Source organism: Petaurus breviceps, unplaced genomic scaffold (genome assembly GCF_028583685.1).
Source record: "Petaurus breviceps papuanus isolate PSGF00001 unplaced genomic scaffold, PetGlider_PUasm1.0 90779, whole genome shotgun sequence".
NCBI classification, from domain to species: Eukaryota; Metazoa; Chordata; class Mammalia; order Diprotodontia; family Petauridae; genus Petaurus; species Petaurus breviceps.
This window is the reverse complement of record NW_027187344.1, coordinates 11,142,778-11,164,723: the sequence shown is the minus strand read 5'-3', so window position 1 is coordinate 11,164,723 and position 21,946 is coordinate 11,142,778. Positions and strand designations below refer to the sequence as shown.

The following is a 21,946-nucleotide window of genomic DNA, read 5'->3' as shown; positions in this document are numbered from 1 at the left end:
TAACTGCACCTGCCTCCTGCAGTCATTGAGAGGATGAAATGAGCTAATATATGTAAAGTTCTTTGCAAACCTTAAAGTGCTGTATAAATGCTAGCTATTATTGTCTTTTTTTAATTTACTTTTAGTTTACAACATTCAGTTCCACAATCCCTTGAGTTCCAAATATCCTCCCCCTCCCCTATTATCTTTAATACAAATTCCCCCCCCCCAAAAAAAACAAGGCAAGAGGTTTTAGATCCATAGATTGAGAAATCTCAAAAATTATTTTCCAAATCCGGAGAAATAAATATCCAAGTACTCATAGTGAAGAGGCAGCAGAGAGTAATTAATGAGAAGTGGGCTGGCTGCAGAATCAGGATGCCTGGATTCATATCCAGGGCAAGTCTTAGTAGGATTGAAGGTCTGTTTCTTCACCTATAAAACAGAGCTAATAATACTTGCTTTACTTAGCTCACGAGGCTATCCAGCCAATAACACAACCAACATTTATTTAAAAGCTACTATGCATTGGGGTCACAAAGACAAAAGTGAAACAGTCTTCTTCAAGCACGTTATATTTGACTGGAGAAAATTTATATGCATACATATAAATAAATGCTAAGTATACACATAGTAAATAAATAGTCATTTCAGAGGGGCACTGAGAGCAGGACTTCAAATAAGAAGTGGGCCCTTGAGCTGAGCTTTGGAGGGAGCCATGGATTCTAGGAAGCAGAGATGTGGACAGAATGCATCCCAAGCATGGGGAGACAGCATGGGCAAAGGCAGGGAGATAAGATCTAGAATGTAACTTGGGGAATGAGCCAGTAGGCTCACCTGGGAAGAGCTAGTAGGCGAGGCTGCCTGACCCAATGATGGAGTGAGCAAAGTGCTTTTTCCTCTGCTGTCTCCAAAGTTAGCAATGGTCTCTTCGTGGCTAAATCCAATGGACTTTTCTCAATCCTCATTCTCATTACATTGAGTAATGTGCATTGAACCTGGAAAGGGAAACTGGGGTCAAATTGTGAAGGGCTTTGTATGACCAGTAAGTGCCTCCAGCTGCTCAGTGTCCTGCACTAAGTTTGGTTGGAGATGTGAATGAGAATGAGCCAGGCCATGTGGGTAGTTCAAGGAGGAGATCCATTTATTGATTCTTTGAACAAGATTTTTATAGATCAATGAGACAAAGGAATATGTAGCTCTAGTGTTCTTATTACTCTTAGAATAGTCTGTCATATCCTGGATGTAACAAATTGTCTCTAATCAAATAAGGATTTAGCATCTAGGTGACTAAAATCTTAGGGCAGAGCCTTTGATCTTATTGTTAGATAACTCCTTTTGCAGCCGCATCTCAGAAGAATACTTTCAGGAGCAAACTTCAAAGCAGAAGGCAATTGTCACCAAAGGTCTCTTATTTTGGAGCAGACTACCCAAGAGTTATGTGAGTGCTGAAGCAAGTATTTTGGCTCTCCACAAGTAAGGGTTTATATTTTATCTCTAAGGGGCAGCATGGAGTCATTGGAGTTTTTTAGACAGGAGAGGGAAATGGTCAGAGCTGTGAATTAGGAATCTCTATTTGACAGCTGTGTGGAGTTGGACAGGAGAGAGAGTGAAGCAAGGAGACCAATTAGGAAGCAACTACAATAGACCAGGAGAGATTGTGAGGCCCTGACCTAGAGTGGTGGTGGTGTGGTATAGAGCAGGGGACAGATCCAAGAGATAGTACAGAGGTGCAGCTGATTGTGGGAGAGACACAGAGTAAAGTATTGAGTATGACTCAGAGGTCGTGAACCTGAGTAACTGGAAGGATGGCAGTACCTTTGACAGAAATGGGCAAGTCTGGGGCGGCTAGGTGGCACAGTGAGTAAAGCGCCGGCCCAGGGTCGGAAGGACCCGACTTCGCTTCTGCTTCCGGCCTAAGACACTTAACACTCACACATGATCATGTCTTCTCATGAAGAGAGAGGGTGGAGAGAGAGAAAGGGAAAGAGAGACAGAGGGAGAGAGAGGGAGGGAGGGAGGAAGGAGAGGGATGGAGGGGGGAGAGAGAGAGGAAGAAGGAGAGATGGAAAGAGAGTGGGAAAGGTAGGGGGAGAGGGAGGGAGGGGGAGAGAGAGGAAGAGATGGAGAGAGAGAAATGGAGAGAGAAGGAGAGAGAGAAGAGAGAAAGGGGAGAGAGAGAGAGAAAGGGGGGGGGAGAGAGAGAGAGAGAGAGAGAGAGAGAGAGAGAGAGGAGAGAGAGAGAGAGAAGAGCCCTGCACAGAATCTTGAGATACATTCTCACTATGGGGTAGAGACATGAAATACGGTCCTTATGTCTTAGAATCTCTAGTTTCTTTCAAGAATCATCAGGTGCTCGAGGCGGCTAGGTGGCCCTGGAGTCAGGAGGACCCGAGTTCAAATCCAGCCTCAGACACTTGACACACTTACTACCCGTGTTTCCCTGATAATAAGACCTACCCCGAAAATAAGCCCTCCCCTTACTGTGTAAGATTCCTCTAAAATAAGCCCTCCCCTGAAAATAAGCCCTATTGAGATTGCTACTGTAGTGAAGGTGATCCCCTGCACTACATGCTACATTACAGTACCCTCTGCTACATGCTACATGCACCGTCCCCACCGCTTTCCCCCCCCCATGAAACACAGGCCGCGCTCCGAGCTGCATCCAATCAGAGCTACAGCAGTGAGCACGTCATCCTGTTCTTTATTGAATTCATTATTGAGTAAAGGTACATTTTTTTGTTCACATTTACCTGTTTATTAAAATTGCTGTCAATGTTCATTAAAATAAGCCCTCCCCTGAAAATAAGCCCTCTGGTGTTTTTCTGTCCAAAAAATTAGTAAGACAGTGTCTTATTATCGGGGAAACACGGTAGCCATGTGATTTGGGACAAGTCAATTGCCCTCCAAAAAAGAAAAAAAAATAATGAAAAAAAAGAATCATCAGGCACTGTCCTCTACATAAAGCATCCCCACACACCCCCCCCCAACTCTTTGCTGGTGTCCTCCCCACCAATATTACCTTGAATCTATTGCACATACATGTATATACATATATAAAATATATACTTATTGTTGTCAAGTCTCCCCCAATGTAGTATAAGCTTCTTAAGAGTAAGAACAATTTATTTTACTTTTGTGCTTATAGTTCTAGTGGATTGTACAATGATCAGCATTGTCATGCTTGTCAACTGATTGATCCAACAAAAAGCCTGAAGAAAAAGCAGTCAGGAAGGTAGGAGGAGAACCAAGAAAGAGCAATGTTCCAAAAATGGAGAGAGAGGACAGAGTTTCCAGGAGGAGTAGTCAAGTTCACAATGACAAAGGCTGCAGCAGGTCAAGGATGTGACTTGAGAAAAGCCTATTGGATTTGGCTACTGACTTTGGAGAGAGCAGGGAAGAAAGCACTTTGTAAGCCTTGAAGCAGTATATAAATGGGAGTTATTATTATCTTTTAAATAGGGCCTGGACCGGACTTCTCTACAACTTATGGTCTTAGTTGCCTGAAGCACTGAGAATTTAAATGACTCCCCCAGAGTCACACAGCCAGGACCTTGAATCCAAGTTTGATTGGTTTCCAACACCAATGGAGTGAAACAAGGTTGTGTGGTTGCTCCTATGCTTTTTTTAGCATGATGTTTTCAGTCATGTTGTCAAATGCCTTCAGTAAGGATGAATACAGCATCAAGGTCAGCTACTGCACTGACAGTAAATTCTTCAACTTGAAAAGGCTAAAGCCAAGACCAAAGTTGTGCGTTGTGCATGACTTTCTGTCTGCAGATGATTGTTCATTCAATGCAAACTCTGAAGCTGAGATGCAACAAAGTATGGATCAATTCTCTTCTGCTTGTACTAATTTTAGCCTCACAACACCAAGAAAACACAGGTGCTCCATCAGCCAGCACCACCCCACCCATATGTGGAACCATCAGTTATAGCAAAGGAGAAGTTTTGAATGCTGTGAATAAGTTCGCTTACCTTGGCAGTATACTTTCCAGGGAAGTACACATAGATAATGAGGCTGACACACACATTGCCAGAGCTAGCTCACTGGGAGACTGAAGTATGGGAGAGAAGAGGTATCAGATTGACTACAAAACTGAAGGTCTACAGAGCTGTTTTGCTGACCTTATTGTTGTATGCCTGTGACACCTAGACAGTTTTGCCATGCCAGAAAACTGAACCACTTCCATTTTGAATTGCCATAGGAAGATTATGAAGATCACCTGGCAGGATAAGGTACTAGATGCTGAGGTCCTTGCTCAAACTAAACTGCCAAGCAATCAGTCTCTGCTTCAAAGCTCAACTCCAATGGGCTGCCCACATTGTTGGAAGGCAAAATGTACACTTACCAAAAAGATTACTTTGTGGAGAACTCACACAGGGCAGGCTTTCATATGGTGGGCAGAAGTGATACAAGGACACATTCAAGGTCTCTCTTAAGAACTTTGGAATAGATTGTGACATGGGAGACACTGGCACAGGACCGCTCAGCATGGCGTGCCCACATCAGAGCAGGTGCTGTGCTCTATAAGCAAAGCAGAACTGAAACAGCTCAAAGGAAATGCAGGATGTGCAAATTTGGAGAATCCACCCCAAATGTTCACGTCCACGATCTATGGTAGAGCTAATGTTGGTCTGATCAGCCACAGTTGGACACACTGAAACTTGACTCTAGCATAATGATGTCATTTTGGTCCTCTTGGAGAATGAAGGACAATAAACAAAATTATAATTGTTATTATTATATTACCCAAGGCCTAATGGTTTACAGATTTAAGAAAATCATGTCTCCTTAGCTCTCACAAGACTTGGCTTTGATATAGGGCCACTGAAGTCCTAACAAAACTCCCAGTGTCTAATAAATTTCTGTATTAGAAAGGGATGAAGCCAGAGTGGAGAAGCTAGTCACCCAGAGTTACACAGTGAGCTAAAGGTAATGCTGAGAGAAATCCCAAAATTCTTACCATAGACTCCCTCCAACTACTGTTATTCCTTCTACATTGAAACTTTTCTCATCAAAGTTTCAATATATCCTGGGTTGGTATAAGAAATTAAATGGGGGGGGGGGGCAGCTAGGTGGCACAGTGAATAGAGCACCAGCCCTGAAGTCAGGAGGACTTCAGTTCAAATCCAGCCTCAGATACTTAACACACACACACAAACTAGCCATGTGACCTTGGGCAAGTCACTTAACCCCAATTGTCCTACCTTCCCTCTTCCAAAAAAAAAAATAAATTAAATGGGAATTTTGGGGAAGTTTTGTGGAAGCTGAAGATTACATGCAAAGGCCAGCAGAAGACACAGAAAAAGTTTAGAAACCCAGAAATACATAAAATATATGTATTGTATGATATCAACATATATTTTATCTAATACCATAATAATTCAGACTTCTTTGGTATGGAGGGGCCAAAAATTTTACATGGATTTCCTTGGGGGTGGGGGGAGAAGACACACACCATACCCCTAACACTCCTCCTACCACCATCTTCCCCCCTATACTCCGCTCTACCCTTGCAATGTGAAAGGAATAACTTTCTCTCTCCCTATTTTATAATCTTTCTCATCAGGATCAGAATTAAGCAAAGGGCTTAAAGTAAGGAAATTACTTTCCTCTTTTGAAGCTGAACTGTGTGACCCACCCTCCCTTTAATACAGCCTTTCTATCTGCTAGGCCCTTGGGCATCCTTGGTTGGTGTAACCAGAGGCAATCTTGTTTTCTTTACAAACCACACTGGCTAATATAAAAGCATACAGTGTAGTGCTAAGGTTCTACTACAGCAGCTTATCAAAGCTCAGAGACAATTTGAGGTTTTCAAAAGGTGGACCAGTAGAGCCCAAGTTCTGAAGGCTCCTGCCAAGCCAGAGAAAGCTGTAGACCAGTTGGGGGTGGAGGGACACAATAGAAGCAGGCATCAAGGAGGGTAAGGAGTTCCCAGACATAAACCACCCTGAAGCGACCCAACCCACCAGACCCAGCCCCTTTACTGACAGACCATTTGAGCTGTGGCACAACCTTTGGGAATCAGTCTCTCCCATTGGGTGGCTGGTGAGGAGTACGGGTAGTACCTGAGAGACACAGCTCACTATGAAGCCTGACATGGCACATGAATACCAGTATACCCTCTATCACCTCCAATTGCCTAATATTATTGCCACAGGAGAAATTAAGATCTTTGGGGGGGGGGGGGGTTCATTGTTTCAAATGAAATTTTGACTAGAGTACAGTAGGTTGGCATCATAGGGAATCCTCCAGCAGAACAGTGGTTGTTGTTATTGAATCATATCCAACACTTCATGACCCCTTTTGGGGTTTTCCTGGGCAAGGATAGTGGAGTGGTTTGCCATTTCCTTCTCCAGCTCATTTTATTTTACAGATGAGGAAACTGAGGCAAACAGGATTAAGTGACTTACCCAAAGTCACACAGCTAAATGTCTGAGATTAGATTTGAACTCAGGTCTTCCTGACTCCAGGCCCGGGAGGGCTCTATCCATTGTACCACCTAGTTGCAGAATGGTAGGCTGTGGGAGGTCAAGGACTATCTGATTTCTGTCTGTTCCAAGCATCTGACACAAAATAAGGGCTTAATAAATGTTTGTTTATTGATCAACTAACCATAGAGTGATGCATTTTTTGAAGATAACTCTCAGAGACCATATACTACATCAGAGAAAGGTTGCTAAACCATAGCAGTGATGAAAGTACCCATCCCAAAGAAACGACAGATCCCTGATGTAGCAAAATATTTGGTTTATTGCTGTAATATCTACCTCCTATTATCTCAACTTAAATTTATCTTCCAAGAGATGGAGAGAGCAATTGTTATTTTTCCCACCTTACAGAAGGGAAATTGAGGCATCAAGAGTTGAACAACTTGCTCAGGCTTACAACAGGGTCCAGAAACCTGAATGTGAATCACCACCCCACCTCTGCCACCGCGGCTCCACAAACTTCTTCATAAAGGAATCAATTTCATAACCATTCCCAACAAGAACCCTGTTCCCTGCACTTGGGGAAGTATTCTATTATTGATTCCTCTTCTATTCCCCAGGCCATGGGCTCTGGGAAGCAGCAGATGGACTGGGAGGGTGAGGCCCTCTCCCAAGGGTCACTTGCCATGTTGGTGGTTGGATAAGAGACAGAGGGGTTTCCCAGAGGTCATTCTCTTATCAGAGGTGGCTCAGACCCATCATTCAGACATGAGTAGAGAAGCAGGTATATGTCAAGCCCCTGAATTTTTCTCCTAACTGGACTAGAAAATCATACAGCTGGGATGACATCTCAATCTATTAAATCCAACACCCTCATTTTACAGAGAAGGAAACTAATGCCCAGATGAAGGAAGCATAGTAAACTAGAGACAGAGATGGACGTAGAATTGCTGGTATCCCAATTTTCAGTCCAGTGCTCTTCCTGCTACATCAGATGGTTTCCTGACCCCAATTTTATCTCCCCAGCATCCTGGGATGTTCGGGAATAACCAAATGGGAGTCGGGAATGTAATCAAAACATCATTCCAAGTGCACGGAAGAACCCGATTTTTCTGAGCCAAGGCTGCCCCCTGGTGGTAGGCAAGAGCAACCCAGGGTGGGCATTTTCTGAGGTGCCCCTCTCACACGGTATGATCATCCACCCAGCGGCAGAGGCGGCTGGCATAGTGGGTAGGGTTGACGGTGGAGAAGGAACGGCCGGGGTGAAGGAAGGATTTCCACAGGAACTCTACCCGTTTGCGGAGACTGTAGACAGTGAAGAAGTCTATGATCCCTATGAAGTAGCGATGTTCTGGGCCGTCCAGGATGTGTAGGGCATTGGGGACATCAGGCAGGAGCCGGCAATTATGGGCAGCTAGGTTGTAAGATTTGCTGTTGCTCAGGAAATCTATGGTGGAGTACTTCATATACTTGGCAAGACTGTTTGAAGCCAAGTAAGACACTGATGAAGCCTCATCCCAGGCACCATGTACAGACCTAAAATGAAGAGGGGCACATTAACAGCTAGGTGAAACAGTGGATAGAGAGGATGCTGGGCATCAGGAAGCCCTGAGTTCAAATCTGACCCCAGAAACTCCCTGGCTGGGTGACCCTGGGTAAGTCACTTAAACTCTGCCTGCCTCAGTTTCCTCAGCTGCAAAATGGTTATAATAACTGCACCTTATTCCCCAAGTTCATCAAATTAGATAATATTTTTAAAGTGCTCAGCACAGTGCTGATGCTTAATAATTGTCCCTTTCCTCTCTCTCCCTTAAGGAAGCTTTCCCAAAACAGTTCCTCCCTCATCCCCCTGTCAAGTCCTTTCCACTCTTTTTTTTTAAATTATATTTTATTTTCAGTTTACATCATTCATTTTCATAAGATTTTGAGTTACGAATTTTCTCCCCATCTTTCCCCTACCCACCACCCCAAAACAGCGATCCTACTGTGTATATACCTCCCTCAATCTGCTCTCTCCTATATCCCCTTCCCCATTCCCCCGCCAAATTTCCAGTAGGGCAAGATGGATCTCTATACCTCAGTGCCTGTATATCTTATTTCCCAGATGCATATAAATAATAATAATAATATATTATTTTAAACACTTGATTTTGAAACTTTGACTTCCAGATTCTTTCCCTTCCTCCCCTGTCACCCACCCTTACTGGGAAGATAAGCAATTCAATATAGGTTGTAAATGCATAGCTATGCAAAACATTTCCATAGTGGACATATTGTGAAAGACTGACTATATTGCTCTCCATCTTATCCCACCCCTGACTTGTTCTATTCTCTACTTTGATCCTGTCCCTTTTCAAAAGTGTATGCTTCCAACTTCCCTCCCCCGCAACCTGCCCTCCCCTCCATTATTCCCCCCTCTCATCCCCTTCTTCCCTACTCTCCTATAGGATGAGATACCCTATTTAGTGTGTATGTCATTCCCTCCCTAAGCCAAATTCAATGAGAGTAAGGTTGACCCATTCCCTTTTGCCTTCCTATTCTTCCCCTCCATTGTAACTATTTTCCCTTGCCTCTTCTATATGAGATAATTTACTCCATTCTGTCTCTCCCCATCTCCTCTCATTATATTCTTCTCTCATTTCTCGATTTCACCTTTTAAGTATCATCCCTTCCTATTCAATTGGTCCTGTGCCCTCTATGTATACCTGTATACATATATACACACACTCACATATGTATTCATATGCCCATATGTAAGGGTTATGGGATTTAAAGATCTCCCATGCCCCATGGACGTGCTGACATAGCAGAGCAAGAGAAAGTGAATAGCCGACCTAACGGTCCTGCAGTTGGCAGTTGGTGGCTGTTGCCTTTTTTTTTTTTTTGAGTTGGGACTCCGGCTGAGCACTGCCAGGGGCCGGAGCTGCTGGGAGCGCTCTTCCAGGACACTGGGTGGTTGCTGTGAGTGGGGAGAGGAGGACCTTTGCCTGAGGTAGCCTGTTCTGTTTTAAATGCTTGAGAATGTGGGTGCTTTTTACTTTATCTACCTGTGTCAATATCATAACTACTCTGATGGCTTTCACTTTCTGGTTTTGGGACTCAGTCTTTTGGTATCTTAATAAATTTTCTAGTTTATTTCCCCAAATGGCAAACCTGATGTATTTTGTGATGGATAATTATATCAGCATATTTGTAATCTCTATAGGCATTGTGAATATGGCATTGCTGATACACCATATACCCTACTATATAGACATATATGCATATCTACATATATATGTATATATATACATATATATATGCGCACACACATTTATATTCCTTTCCACTACTCTCATACTGAGAAAAGTTTCATAAGTTACAATTATCATTTTTCCATGTAGGAATGTAAACAGCTCAACTTTGATAAGTTCCTTATGTTTTCTTTTCCCTGTTTACCTTCTCATGCTTCTCATATCTGAATGTCAAGTTTTCTATTCAACTCTGGCTTTTTCATCAAGAATGCTTAAAAGTCCTCTATTCCACTGAATAACTTTATTTTCCCCTGAAACATGATACTCAGTTTTGCTGGGTAGGTGATTCTTGGTTTTAATCCCAGCTCCTTTGACCTCCACAATATCATATTCCAAGCCCTCACTCTCTCTATCACTTTGTGGGTTTTGCAGCTCTAAAGTTTGTTTAGAGTCATATTTTATAGGTATTTGAGGTGCTTATGGGGGGAACTCAGAATTTTCTTGCTTCTATGCCACCATCTTGTCTTCCTCCACTCCTTCCCAGTCTCTTACATCTATCTCATCTGCTCCATTCCCACAGTCTTGACCCTAGAATCACAGAATCTCCAAACTGGACACACCCTCAGAAATCATCCAGGCTAACCCATACCCAAGCACCTCTCACAAATGATCAACCAGCCTCCACTTGTAGACCTCCAATCACAGGGAGCTTATTATCTTCCTAGGTAGCTTCTTCCTAAACTTCCTTAGGAAACCCATTACAAAACATTTGAATATTGCTATGGCCCCAAGACTTTTGTTCATCTTTTTACTTTGTGGCAGCCAGGAGGTGCAGAGAATTGAGCACAGGACTGAGAGTGAGGGAGTCCTGCATTCAGTTTCTGCCTCAGAAAGTTACTAGCTGTGGGCAAGTCATTTGTTCATCTATAAAAAGGGGTAAGAATAGCATCTACTGCCCAGGATCATTGTAAGCATTTTGCAAACCTTTAAAGCACAATACAAATGTCAGGCCATTATTATAACTATTTCCCATGATAAACATATGTGGTTCTAGGATTCATTCTAAAGCCAGAAGGGACCTGTAAAATTCATTACTACTGTCCACCCATTTTTTAGACAAGAAAACTGAGGCCAGAAGAAGTAAAGTGATTTGCCTAAAGTCACAGAGCTGGAACAAAGTGGAATTTCTTTGGCTGACACTCCTGTGGATGGGTTGAAATCCCTTCACCATATTGATGGTTGTCATCTAGGGCCTCCTCATACCTCAAGTAATGGGCCCTCTGCCTACAGCCTTTCAAATCTTCCTGCCCTCACCCTCAAATAATCACAGAACCATAGGGCTGGGAGGCAGTTGCCTGGTCAAATCTATACTTGAGATGAATCCCCACCATACTATGTCTGACAAGAGGCCACCCAGGCCCTGCTTGGAGACTGCAAATGAGGAGGCGCCCACCGTGGCCCAAGTGGCCCATTCCCTTTCCAGATGGCTCTCATCATTCAGAAGTTTTCCCCCATATCAGTCCTCAGTCTGTCTCTTTGCAGCTTCTGCCCATTTTTCCTAGCTCTGAACACTGGGGCCAAGCAGAGTTTATCCAGTATGGTTCCCACATTCCCTGAAATCCCCAATCCCAACTATCACATCCCTCTCCTCACCCTTCCCCCTGCCCCACACCCTCATGTCCTTTTTCCAGGGTCTCTCCTGCTGATTCCCCAAGGTGGCTCACCTGGCTATCCGAGTCAAGATATTCTTGCTGGAGCCCCTTTCATCCAAGTGGAGCCTCTGAAAGGCCACCAGGAGGCTGTAGTCCAGGACGTTGAGGTTACGCAGGAAGGCCGTGTCCAGCTCCATCTGCTTGATAAACCAACTCCTCTGGGACCCTGTGGAGGGGGATTAGGATCACAGAGCAGGGTGGGTAGTGTGGGTGAAGAAGAAGCATGAAGAGACCTGAGGCTGGGTCTCTCTGGGGCATTCAGGACAAAGCAGAGGACAGGGAGCAGGCAGACAAGGCACAGCATTTCTCAGCATCTCACTGGGGTCAACTTTAGGCCCAGAATGGAGGATCTGCCACTGTTTTCTCCCTCTCACAGAAGCCTCCTAGGGCAGAGTTTACCCCAGCTGGTATCTGATGGCTCTGACCCACTGCCCTCCCAAGCAGAACTGTGCTCCTGTGAGGGCTAAGAGGCTAGGTCACAGACAAGATCATTAGGAGCAGCATGTGCTAAGTGCCCCAGAGGTAGCTCCAAGACCAGGGGCTGGCTCACCCAGGGAGATGGTGTGTCCTTCAAAGTTGAGATCTTTTAGCACCATAATAACATGGCTGTCATCAGATAGAGGTTCTGTCCAGCGGCTCACTTGGCAACCTTTAATGTCATACCTGACCAGGCAAGGGGAAGGAAGGAAGGGAGGGCGGGAGGGAGAGAGGGGAGGAGGGAGGGAGGAAGGGAGGAAGGGAGGGGAGGAGGGAGGAAGGGAGGGGATGAGGGAGGAAGGGAGGGAAGGAGGAGGGAGGAAGGGAGAGAAGGAGGAGGGAGGAAGGAAGGAAGGGAGGGAGGGAGGGAAGGGAGGAGAGAGGGGAGAAGGGAGGAAGGGAAGGAGGGAGGAAGGGAGGGAGAGGAAAAGAGGGAGGAAGGGAGGAAGGGAGAGAGGAAGGGAGGAAGGAAAGAAGGAAGGGACGGAGGGAGGAAGGAAGGAAGGGAAGGAGGGAGAGAGAGGGAAGAAGGGAAGAGGGAAGGGAGGGAGAGAGGGAGGAAGGAAGGGAGGGAGAGTGAGAGGGAGGGAAGAAAGGGAGGGAGGGAGGGAAGGAGGAAAGGAAGAAGCATTTATTAGACAATGACTATGTTCCTGGCATTGTGTTAAACACTTAAATTTGATTAGGGGATGTGAGTGGATCCCAGAGAGAGGGAGGGTGGGCAGTTTAGAGGATTCAGTGAACTATTCACAGAGACTCAGTGAAACAGTGGCCCCTCTTCACATGACCTTTCTCCAGAGCCCCTCAGGGAGCCTGGCTAACAGAAAAGACCAAGAAAAAAGCTCCAGTGGGGAACCAAGGCATTTCCTTCTTTGTCTTGCTCTCAACAGTCTGTCACAGGGCCAGACCCACACAAAATGCTCAGTCAAGTTTGGTGAATGAATTCCAATACTCCCTTGTCTGTACACAGGGCTGTACACTAACAAAGGCCTTTTCCATCCCTCACTTCATTTTATCCTCAAGATGGTCCTGTGAAGGAGGAGTGAGCATCATTATCATTGTACCACTGGGGAGCCTGAGGTGGAGACAGGCTGATTTGCCAGAGGTCATTTGGTAAGGAAGTGGCAAAAGGGAGATTCGAACCCAGGTTTTCCCACTTTTGCTCTATCCTGTCACCCTCTGCCTCTTGCCTTCCATGGCTTCCTTCTAGATTCAGATAAAAGCTGACCTTCTGCAGGAGGTCTTCCTTGGTCCCCACCCACCCCTTAGCGGCTAGTGCTCCTTCTCTTCCATTCCTTTCCTCTCCTCTGTTATTTACATTATCTTGCCCGGCCTTGATCTCTTTGAAGGCAGGGGTCATTACTGGTCTGTGTCTATACCCTCAGCACTCAGTACAGTGCCTGGTATGCAGTCAGTGCTTAATAAATGCTTGACTGGCTGACATTCTGCTGCCCATCTCTGGGTCTCGGTTTCCTTCTCTTTAAAATGAAGGGGATTCTAAAGTTACTGAGAGGGTTCAATGAAATAACCTGAAGGGAGGGTCTCTTTGAGTTCTATCATTTCTGTGTTCTTAGGTTTCCTCCAGGGCTCAGCAGAACAAGACCCCTGAGGCTCAAGGTCCAATTCCAGCTCTGACACTCATTGTAAGACCAAGGACAGGTCATTTAGCTTCTCTTGTTTACTCATTTGGAAAATGCAAGTAACAAAACTTGCACTCCCTACCTCACAGGGTTGTTGTAAAGAGTATTTTCTAACCCTTAAAGCATGACAGAAATATGAATGGCTAGTCCCAAGAGCTCAAACACCCCTTCTGTGGGGGCACCTCCCACAGACTTATGGGGATGGAACCCTCTCTGCCTCCCAACCAACCTTTCAGAAATTCGATCATCAGGGTAGAAGATGCTCTGCATGATGATGAAGTATTTCTGGGGGAAAGAGAAAGGCAAGAGGGGTCATCTTCTGCCCTCCTCTTCACACTCAGAATTCCCCATGCCCTAAACACCCCCTACCTTCTTCTTCTGGGCCACCTTAATGCTGTAGATACCTACCAGGAGAGAGAGAGGTTAGAAGAATGAGAGCTAGGGAGCCCAAACCGCATCCCTGTCCCCTTAGATCCGCCTAGGTCCTACCCAGAAACTTGACCAGCAGGGAATGGGGGTATTCGTGAAGGTGATGAATGTAGAGGGCCAGTTTGGAGAGCAGGAACTGGATCTCGTACTTATTTTGGGTCTTCAGGAAGAAGCGCTTGTCATTTCTGGGGTGGGGGATAGGCCAAGAAGGGTCAGAAGGTCAGGATCAGATCCAGCCTGGAGGGTTGACCATATCACCCTCTATGAACTTGTTCTCTCTCACACACACTCTCTGTCTCCTACTTTCCCTTGTTTCTTTCTCCCTCCCTCAATTCTCCCTCCCTCTTTCTCTCCATCACTTTCAGACCTCTCTAATCCCTGAATTTCCTCTAATCCCAGCCCAGCCCCTAACTCTACATTTTCACCACTCTCCCACCCTCCATTAAAAGGGTCCCCTGGCCAGAGCTCCTCCGGGATCTCCAACACTCTGATCTCTGCTCTCTTCCCATCTAGAACCACATATGTGGAACAAGGCAGCACAGATAACTGAGGGCTCCTGGGACCAGCCTGTCTGCCTGCCCCTAGCTGCTTCCCCAATATCTATCTTTCTTAAGGGCCCTTTCCCTTCCCCCTCCCCTCTTTGATGTGACACTCACGTCAAGAAGAAGTTGGCTTTGCTCTTGGAGTTACTGATGAATTGTAGGAAGCAGTGGCTGGAACTCAGGGAGTTCTGGTAGTCCCTTTCTGCCAGGCCCAGGAAGTGGCGAAGGTGGGCAAAGACAGGGCCTGCAATGGTGCCCATTTCAAAGCCCTGAGGGAGGAGAGCCAATGAAATAACACAGCAGGGCATGGTATATGTCAGAATTCCAGGGGGGAGAGGACAGGAGAACTCTGGGATTACCTCCCCCTCCCACCCCCACTCAGAGCACTGATTGCCAAGAATGGACAGGTACCACCTTGTATAGCTTAACCTAATAATAATAATTTTAACAATAATATTAGGTGGCATTGATATATCACTCTGAGATTTACAAAGCACCTTACAAATATAATTCCATTTGATCCTCACAACAACCCTGAGAAGTAGAGGCTATTACTATCCCCATTTTACAGCTGAAGAAACTGAGGCAGACAGGAGTTAATTGACTTGCCCACAGTCACACAGTAAGTGTTGAAGGTCACATTGATGATACTGGCTGTATAACCTTGGACAAAGTGTTTACCCTCTCTGTGCCTCAAGCAACTTTTTTTTTTGAGGGCAATTGGGGTTAAGTGACTTGCTCAAGGTCACACAGCTATTTTTTGTGTTAAGTGTCTGAGGCCAGATTATGAACTCAGGTCCTGACTTCAGGGCCGGTGCTCTATTCACTGCGCCACCTAGCTGCCCCCTCAAGCAACTTTCTAAAACTACAGGCAGAAAAGATACCAACATGCATGAATATCCTCACCTGGTAGCTCCTTATGCCAATGAAATCACAGGTCCCTCTATCTTTATGTGTATATATAAATATATATATGTATGTATGTATGTATATGTTGTATCCCAAAGAATGTAAGCTCCCTGAGGACATGGACTTTCTTTTTTTCTTTGTTTTTCCAGCACCTAGTATACTTGGTATATAGAAATTGATAGGTACATGTGAAACACATGAACACGTGTGTATATGGGGCATGTATACTGTAGATACTGTACAGGAGCACGCTATATTAGCATGCACATATGTGAGCGTTTATGTCATTTCAGGGCTGAAATGAATCAATTTTTTTTTTTTATGAAAACTATTGAGAAGTGAGCTAGGTAGAGCAGCAGATAGAATCCTGGAATCAGGAAGACCTAAATTCAAATCAGACCTCATACACCTTCTAGCTGTAGGACCCTGGGCAAGTCACTTAACTCATGTCTGCCTCAGTTTCCTCAACTGTAAAATGGGGATAATAACAGTACCTACAGGGGTGGCTAGGTAGCGCACCGGCCCTGGAGTCAGGAGGACCTGAGTTCAAATAGACCTCACACACTTGACACACTTACTAGCTGTGTGACCTTGGGCAAATCAATTAACCCCAATTGCCCTGCCTTCCCCCTCCAAAAAGACAAAACAAAAAAGACAATTACAGCACCTACCACCCTGGGTGCCAACACAATGGCTGGCACACAGCAGGCACTCAAAAAACGCTTACTTTCCCTTTCTTATCATGATATACTATGTCACATTGTACATGAAACATCTATGTGCAGTGTCAACATGTATGCTCTGCATATGATATAAGCACGGGCCCATGCAAAGTGCATTTGTGTATTCCTGGGATTGCTCCTACAATGCATATTGGACATGTGCACATTTGCATACACACATCATATCATGGGGAGGGTGAGAAGCATATTTGAGGTGTCATATGTTAGAAATTCAAACAGAGAAGTCTCTTATTATTAAGGGGATTTGTTCTGTAAAGTTTGGATTCAGAAGGCTGCACTTGAGGGCCTAGAAGGCCACATGTGGCATGGAGGCCACAGGCAAAATGAAACATCTAGGCCAGAGATCTGTTCTGAGGGTTCCCCCTGTAACCCAGCCCTTCCAGGACTCATCTCTTGACAGATCTGTGAGGTTTACCTACAGTTTTTCCATCCATTATGTAACTTGACCTTCCTAACAATTCTATGAGGGAGACAGAGCAATGATTATCATGACCATTTGAGAAATGAGGAAACTAGGGCCGCCCAAGGAGAAATAACTTGTCCAGAGTTATTTCCAAACCCTAGTTTGAGTCAGTGGCAGAGTGAGAGGCCCTCCCCCACTCGCTCCTACCTCATGGGGCTGGGTCAAGACAGATGTATAATCTTCTTCCTTTAGGGCACGCTAGAGGGGAAACACAGACAAAGGTTCTTGCCTGCCACCTCCATCCTTTGAAGACTTTCAATCCCACTCCCAACTCAATCCCACTTTCTGCCCCCCGGGTGTCAACCAAGAAAAAGATGGAGAAAACTCTGCCCCCTGGGTGGCTAGGAAAATGGGAGAGGGGGCCTACAACTAATCAGTGAACCTCTGAACCTGCCTTTCCTACTTCCCCCTTCCCACAACCTTTCCTGGCCTTCTCCCCAGCTTTCTTCCTCTTCTCTTCCAGCAGTCACAGGAGAGGACAGTTCCTCTCCCCCACGCAGCCTCATCCAATTGCCAGGTTCAGCTTCTGCGCTGACCTATGAGCTCTGGGATTTGCTGAGCAGGCTCTGGCACAGTTCCAGGCCTGGGAGAGAGGGATGGGACACAGTTGGTTTTCGGGTGGGCAGAGAGCAGGGTCAGACTGGAGGTAGGAGCACATGTATGTTTTGTATTTAAAGAATCATAGACTGTTGGAATTGGGAAAAGCCATAGAACCTGGGGGTGGTGGCACTAGAATGGATCTCTGAGCCCATCTCATTTTACAGATTTGGAAATTTAGGTTCAGGGAAGGAAAATGATTTTCCAACAAGTAAACAGCAGAGCTGGGGCTGGAACTGAAGCTCTCCTGCCATCAGTTCTTTGGCCTGTCTCCCCCACTGAATGACACCCCAAAGCTGTTATTCCCAGCGGGTCCTCTTCACAAGCTGGCTCACCCTGGAAGGGTAGTCAATGGAGACTTGGATGGCATCCCTAAGCCCTGCCTTCATCATTTGCGTCAGCTTGTAATACTCATGGTCAGTGTCAATCTCAAAAAGGCCGAGTAATTTCCACCTTTCTCTTATGCGCCACAGGAATCGCTGAAAAAAGGAGCCCCTTCCGCGGCTAGACCTTTTGGGGGTGCCACCCTCCTGTGGGCTGACACAGGAATGGGCCACCTAGGGGGAGGGAGATATAGTTAAGGAAAGATGGGATGACTGGAGTTTTATTTCAGAGTATTGAAATAGAGAAGAGTGTGCTTCTCCCCAGGTGGTCTATATCTCACCATCTTCCCCCAGCTCAGTGTAATGGGAATGTAAATTTTTAAGATCTTCCCTGTCCCTAGGCTAAAGTGCACCAGGAGCCTGGGGTAGAAGGCTTGTTTTTCAGTAGATACTTCTTGATTGGCCAGTGAGTCAATAAGGTTGTTACATTCTCTGAGCCAGGAGAAGGCTATATAAGCCCTTAAGTGCAGCTTTGTTTTGGGGCTCACTTTGAGAAATGTTCTGTAATTTGATAAGACTCTGGGAAGCTGTTGTTGAGAGTCCCCCGGCTTTGAAAAACCCAGATGTTGAAACCCAGATGTTGATTTGGTATGGATGTAATAGTTGGACAATTTGGAAACTGTCTGCTTGATCTGTTTCTGTCTTGATAATTCTGTGTATTCTGAAGTTTGGGGTGCTGACCTTTTTCCCCTGAACTAGGTAAACGATACATATTTGACTGATTAAAGTAAGCTTGTCAACCCATTTTCGAGTTGCTTTCCTTTATCAAAGCAGATCAAAGAACCTGTGTTAGCAGCCACCCTGGGGTGCTTGCTGCTACACCCTGTGCCACAGCCTCTCACATCTGGGGCACAGCTCCTCCCACTCCCTTACCCAGACCACCACCTTTGATTGTCCCAAGCCCAGGAATTCCCTCCCCAATGTAGGTCACCTCTGGGATATGCTTAGGTCCCCTGGGATTGGAGATGACCACTTTCATACCCCCTGCTCCTCAATGGCTGCCTTCCTCACCTGTCCAAAGGTTTGGGGTTTGGGCCGGACTTCCTGGGGAAATGGCCACTTGCTCTGCACCTGTCCAGAGAAGACTTAGAGGCTCAGAATGAAGGGGAGGGTTTGCAAAAACCCAGGTAAATTCCAGATAAACGGCTTCCCCAGCAGCTACCCCTTACCCCACACACCTGTTCTGTAGTACCTACTTTAGGGACCTGAATTGCTGGTTATAGGTCTGAGGTATGCCTCCTAGGGCAAGGATGGAGTGGGCCCTCCTGGGGAGGAGAATAAGTAGGTTCCGGATCAATCCATCTTGGGGTGGAAAGATACAGGGAACAGGGAGGGCTTTCCGAGATGGGACACAACAAACGGTCTGCTATCCTGGGCTGTTCGACATCGGGACGGGCTCAGTCTTGGGCTGAGGAGGGATGGAGGTGGGGTAAGGAATAAGGATGGGTTAGGAGATAGAGACCCTGGGAATTAAAGGCAGAGCTGCATTCAGTGGTCATGGCTACAGGGTGGGCTTGGACCCGTCTAACATGCCAGGGACTCAACAGTACACACGCCACTCATGCAGGTACATGCACACAGGAAATCATGGACAACTCATGTTCCTGCACAGGAACGCCACATCGAAACCCATGCAAGTCCCGGGAAAGGCAAACCGCGATGCCTGCACGTGCAGGTGTGCGCCCTACACCCCGCGAGTCACGTTGGGCGGACTACCTGTCACATGGCCCAACACCACGAGCCCCACCGATGGCTGCTGGCAGGGGCACGGCCGCCCCATCCCATCCATCCCAGGGGCGTCCCGCGAGCCTCCCCCCCCCCCCCCCCCGTTTCCCCAGTCCCCCCCCCCGGGGCTCTGGCGCCGAGGCTCGAGGCTGGGAATCCCAGCCCGAGGCGGCCCCCCCCCGCGGGGGCCCCCCGCCCCCCCCCCCCCCCACCCGGGCGGGCTCGCTCACTCGCCCTCGGTGCCCGAGAGGCAGGTGGCACCGGGCAGGGGCGGGGTAGCCGGCGCCCGGACTGGCCGGAGCGCATCCGTCCAGCCGGCCACCAGCGCGTCGCCCCGGACCTACCTCTTTGCTATGCGAGGGCCTCTCCGCCATCTCCCCCGCCGCCCCCGCTGACGCTCCTGCCGCCCCAAAGCTCGGGCTCGCAGCCTCGCCCGGATCCTTTGTCCCGCCCCTCGGCCCACAGGCCCCGCCCCCGCCGCCTCGGGCTGGGATTCCCAGCCTCGAGCCTCGGCGCCAGAGCCCCGGATTGGCTAACTGGGGAAACGGATCTCTGGGGGTGGGGGTGGAGATGGGCCAAAACTCGGGGGCGGGATTCCTGGGTTCTCCCTGCTCCCTGGGTGCTGTATCAGGAAGCAAAAGAGGTGGGTTGGAGTCTCGGGTCTTTCCTGTATCAGCTGCTCTAGTCTTACCACTTTCCTGGGCCTCAGTTTCCCCAAACCATCTCTCCTACTCCGTTAAATAATAGGCCCCATGGGATTAGAGACCCAGAGCTGGAAAGGGTCTTAAAGGCCACCTAGTCCAATCCTCCTCTTCGTTTTACAGATGAGGAAAATGAGTCCCAGCGGTCGTGGAGGGTGGAAATGGCAGGGCTGGGTCTTGCTCAGGCCACCTGGCCAGGTCCAGGTTGACCCTTTCACACATCATGCCACTACACCTCTCCATTAGTCCTTTCCACAGATCTCTGAAGATTCCTGGGTACTGACGTTTTCCTCCTCCCTCTCCTTCCCCTTCCCCACTCACCTGGTCTAACATTCCCTGCCCGGGACCACAGCCCCAAGTGGACTGTCCCTTGGTCCGGGGGAAAGGGAAGGAGCTCAGTAATTTGGGCCTCAACCCAAGTCGGGAAGTAAGTGGAGTATGTGGGAGGTGCAAAGATTTCGAATCCTGCTGGTCAAGGGTTTGTTGGTCAAATTTAGGTTGATGCAAAGACCAACATCACCTTCTCTAGGAAGAGGGCCTGAAGATACTATAGTGTTATGAAACTGCAGAGAACTTCAGACTCCTTATTTTACCGATGGAGAGACTGAAGACCAGGGGGTTATGACTTGCCCAAGGCAAATTAGTGGCAGGCTTGAAGGACTAAGGGAGTTCCAACACAAATTGGTAAGCAATCAATATTGAGAGGCAGAAATCTAAGCTATCGATAGCCATATTAAAAAATGCTCTGAATCACTAATAATTAGAGAAATGAAAACTGAAGTTACTCAGCGATTCTACTTCACACGCATCATAAGGGCAAATTTAACAAAAATGGAAAATGAAAAATACTGGAGGGGCTGTGGGAAAACAGGTACATTCATGCACTATTGGTGGAACTGTGAACTGACCCAATCATTCTAAAAAGTAATTTGGAATTCTGCCCCCCAAAAGTTACTACATTGTACATACTCTTTGACTCAGCAATACTGCTACTGGATCTAAACTGATATCAAAGAACCCCATATGCACAAACATTTTTATAGCAGTTTTCCCCCACTGGCAAAGAAACGGAAACTGAGGGGCAACTAGGTGGCCCAGTGAATAGAGCACTGGCCCTGGAGTCAGGAGGACCTGATTTCAAATTCGACCTCAGACACTCAACACTTACTAGCCATGTGACCTTGGGCAAGTCACTTAACCCCAACTTCCCTCCAAAATGCAAAAAAAAAAAAAAAAAGGCCTGATGCCTATCAACTGAAAAAAAGTTGAACAAGTTATAGTATATGTGATGAGATACTACTCTGCTGTAAGAAATGGAGACAAATTTCAGAGAAACCTGTGAAGACTTGTATGGATGGTTACAGAGGGATATGAGCAGAACCAGAACAATTTATATAACAACATTGTAAGGACTTCAAAGGACTTAAGTGATCAACATAAGGACCAACCATGATTCCAGAGGGCTGATGAGGAAGAAAGCTACTCATCTCATAGAGAGGTGATAAATTCAAGATACAGATTTGAGATCCACATATTTGGACATGGCCAATGCAGAAATTTGTTTTACTGGATAAACATTTATTGCAAGGGTTTGTTTTTTTTTTCTCCAATGGGATAGGAGAGATAGAAAATACTTCTTAATTGAAAAAAAAAGTTTTTTTTAAAAGAATGCATAATCTCCTTGAGGGCAGGTCTCCCCAGTGTTTAGCAATAGTTGCGCACATCATAAGTACTTTAAAAAATGCTTATTCCTTGATTGTATTGATTCCAGAAGATTCATGATTAAAGAAGCTACCCACCTCCTGAGAGAGGAGTGCAGAGTGACATAGATACACTTTTGGACATGCACAATTTGGGATTTTGTTTTGCTTGAATAAACATATTACCAGAGCTTTGTTTTTTCTTTTTTTTTTCAGCTTGGGGAGATGGCAGGGAGAAAGGTCTAGTTTTAGTTAATTGAAAAAGAAAATAAAGCTTA

General features: G+C 46.4%; 1 protein-coding gene across 3 annotated transcripts; it reads right to left on the bottom strand.

Moving 5' to 3' along the window:
• Positions 1–6,570: 6,570 nt before the first annotated feature.
• Positions 6,571–19,735, bottom strand: PIP5KL1 (phosphatidylinositol-4-phosphate 5-kinase like 1). Of its 3 annotated transcripts, none has more exons than XM_069069533.1 (12): positions 19,612–19,728; positions 18,739–18,950; positions 18,554–18,613; positions 17,495–17,716; positions 16,710–16,760; positions 14,562–14,716; positions 13,966–14,090; positions 13,846–13,880; positions 13,706–13,761; positions 11,910–12,022; positions 11,372–11,525; positions 6,571–7,950 (listed from the first exon to the last, which is right to left on the bottom strand). In XM_069069533.1, exons 4-12 carry the CDS (start codon positions 17,549–17,551, stop codon positions 7,596–7,598), a joined length of 1,101 nt encoding a protein of 366 aa, XP_068925634.1. In that variant the 5' UTR covers positions 17,552–17,716; positions 18,554–18,613; positions 18,739–18,950; positions 19,612–19,728; the 3' UTR covers positions 6,571–7,595. The 3 variants fall into 3 exon arrangements, with proteins under 3 accessions (XP_068925634.1, XP_068925635.1, XP_068925633.1); XM_069069534.1 differs by having other exon boundaries at positions 17,613–17,716; XM_069069532.1 differs by lacking the exon at positions 18,739–18,950 and having other exon boundaries at positions 19,612–19,735.
• Between the last annotated feature and the right edge of the window lie 2,211 nt (positions 19,736–21,946).

Bases quoted from the DNA above. Each gene is read 5' to 3' on its own strand.
- PIP5KL1 (XM_069069532.1), bottom strand. From the start codon at position 19,641: ATGGCGGAGAGGCCCTCGCATAGCAAAGAG. The intron at 17,717-18,553 runs GTGAGGAAGGCA...CCCTCCCCCTAG, and splicing joins AACCCCAAACCTTTGGACAG to GTGGCCCATTCCTGTGTCAG. The intron at 13,762-13,845 runs GTAGGGGGTGTT...TCTTTCCCCCAG, and splicing joins AGGTGGCCCAGAAGAAGAAG to AAATACTTCATCATCATGCA.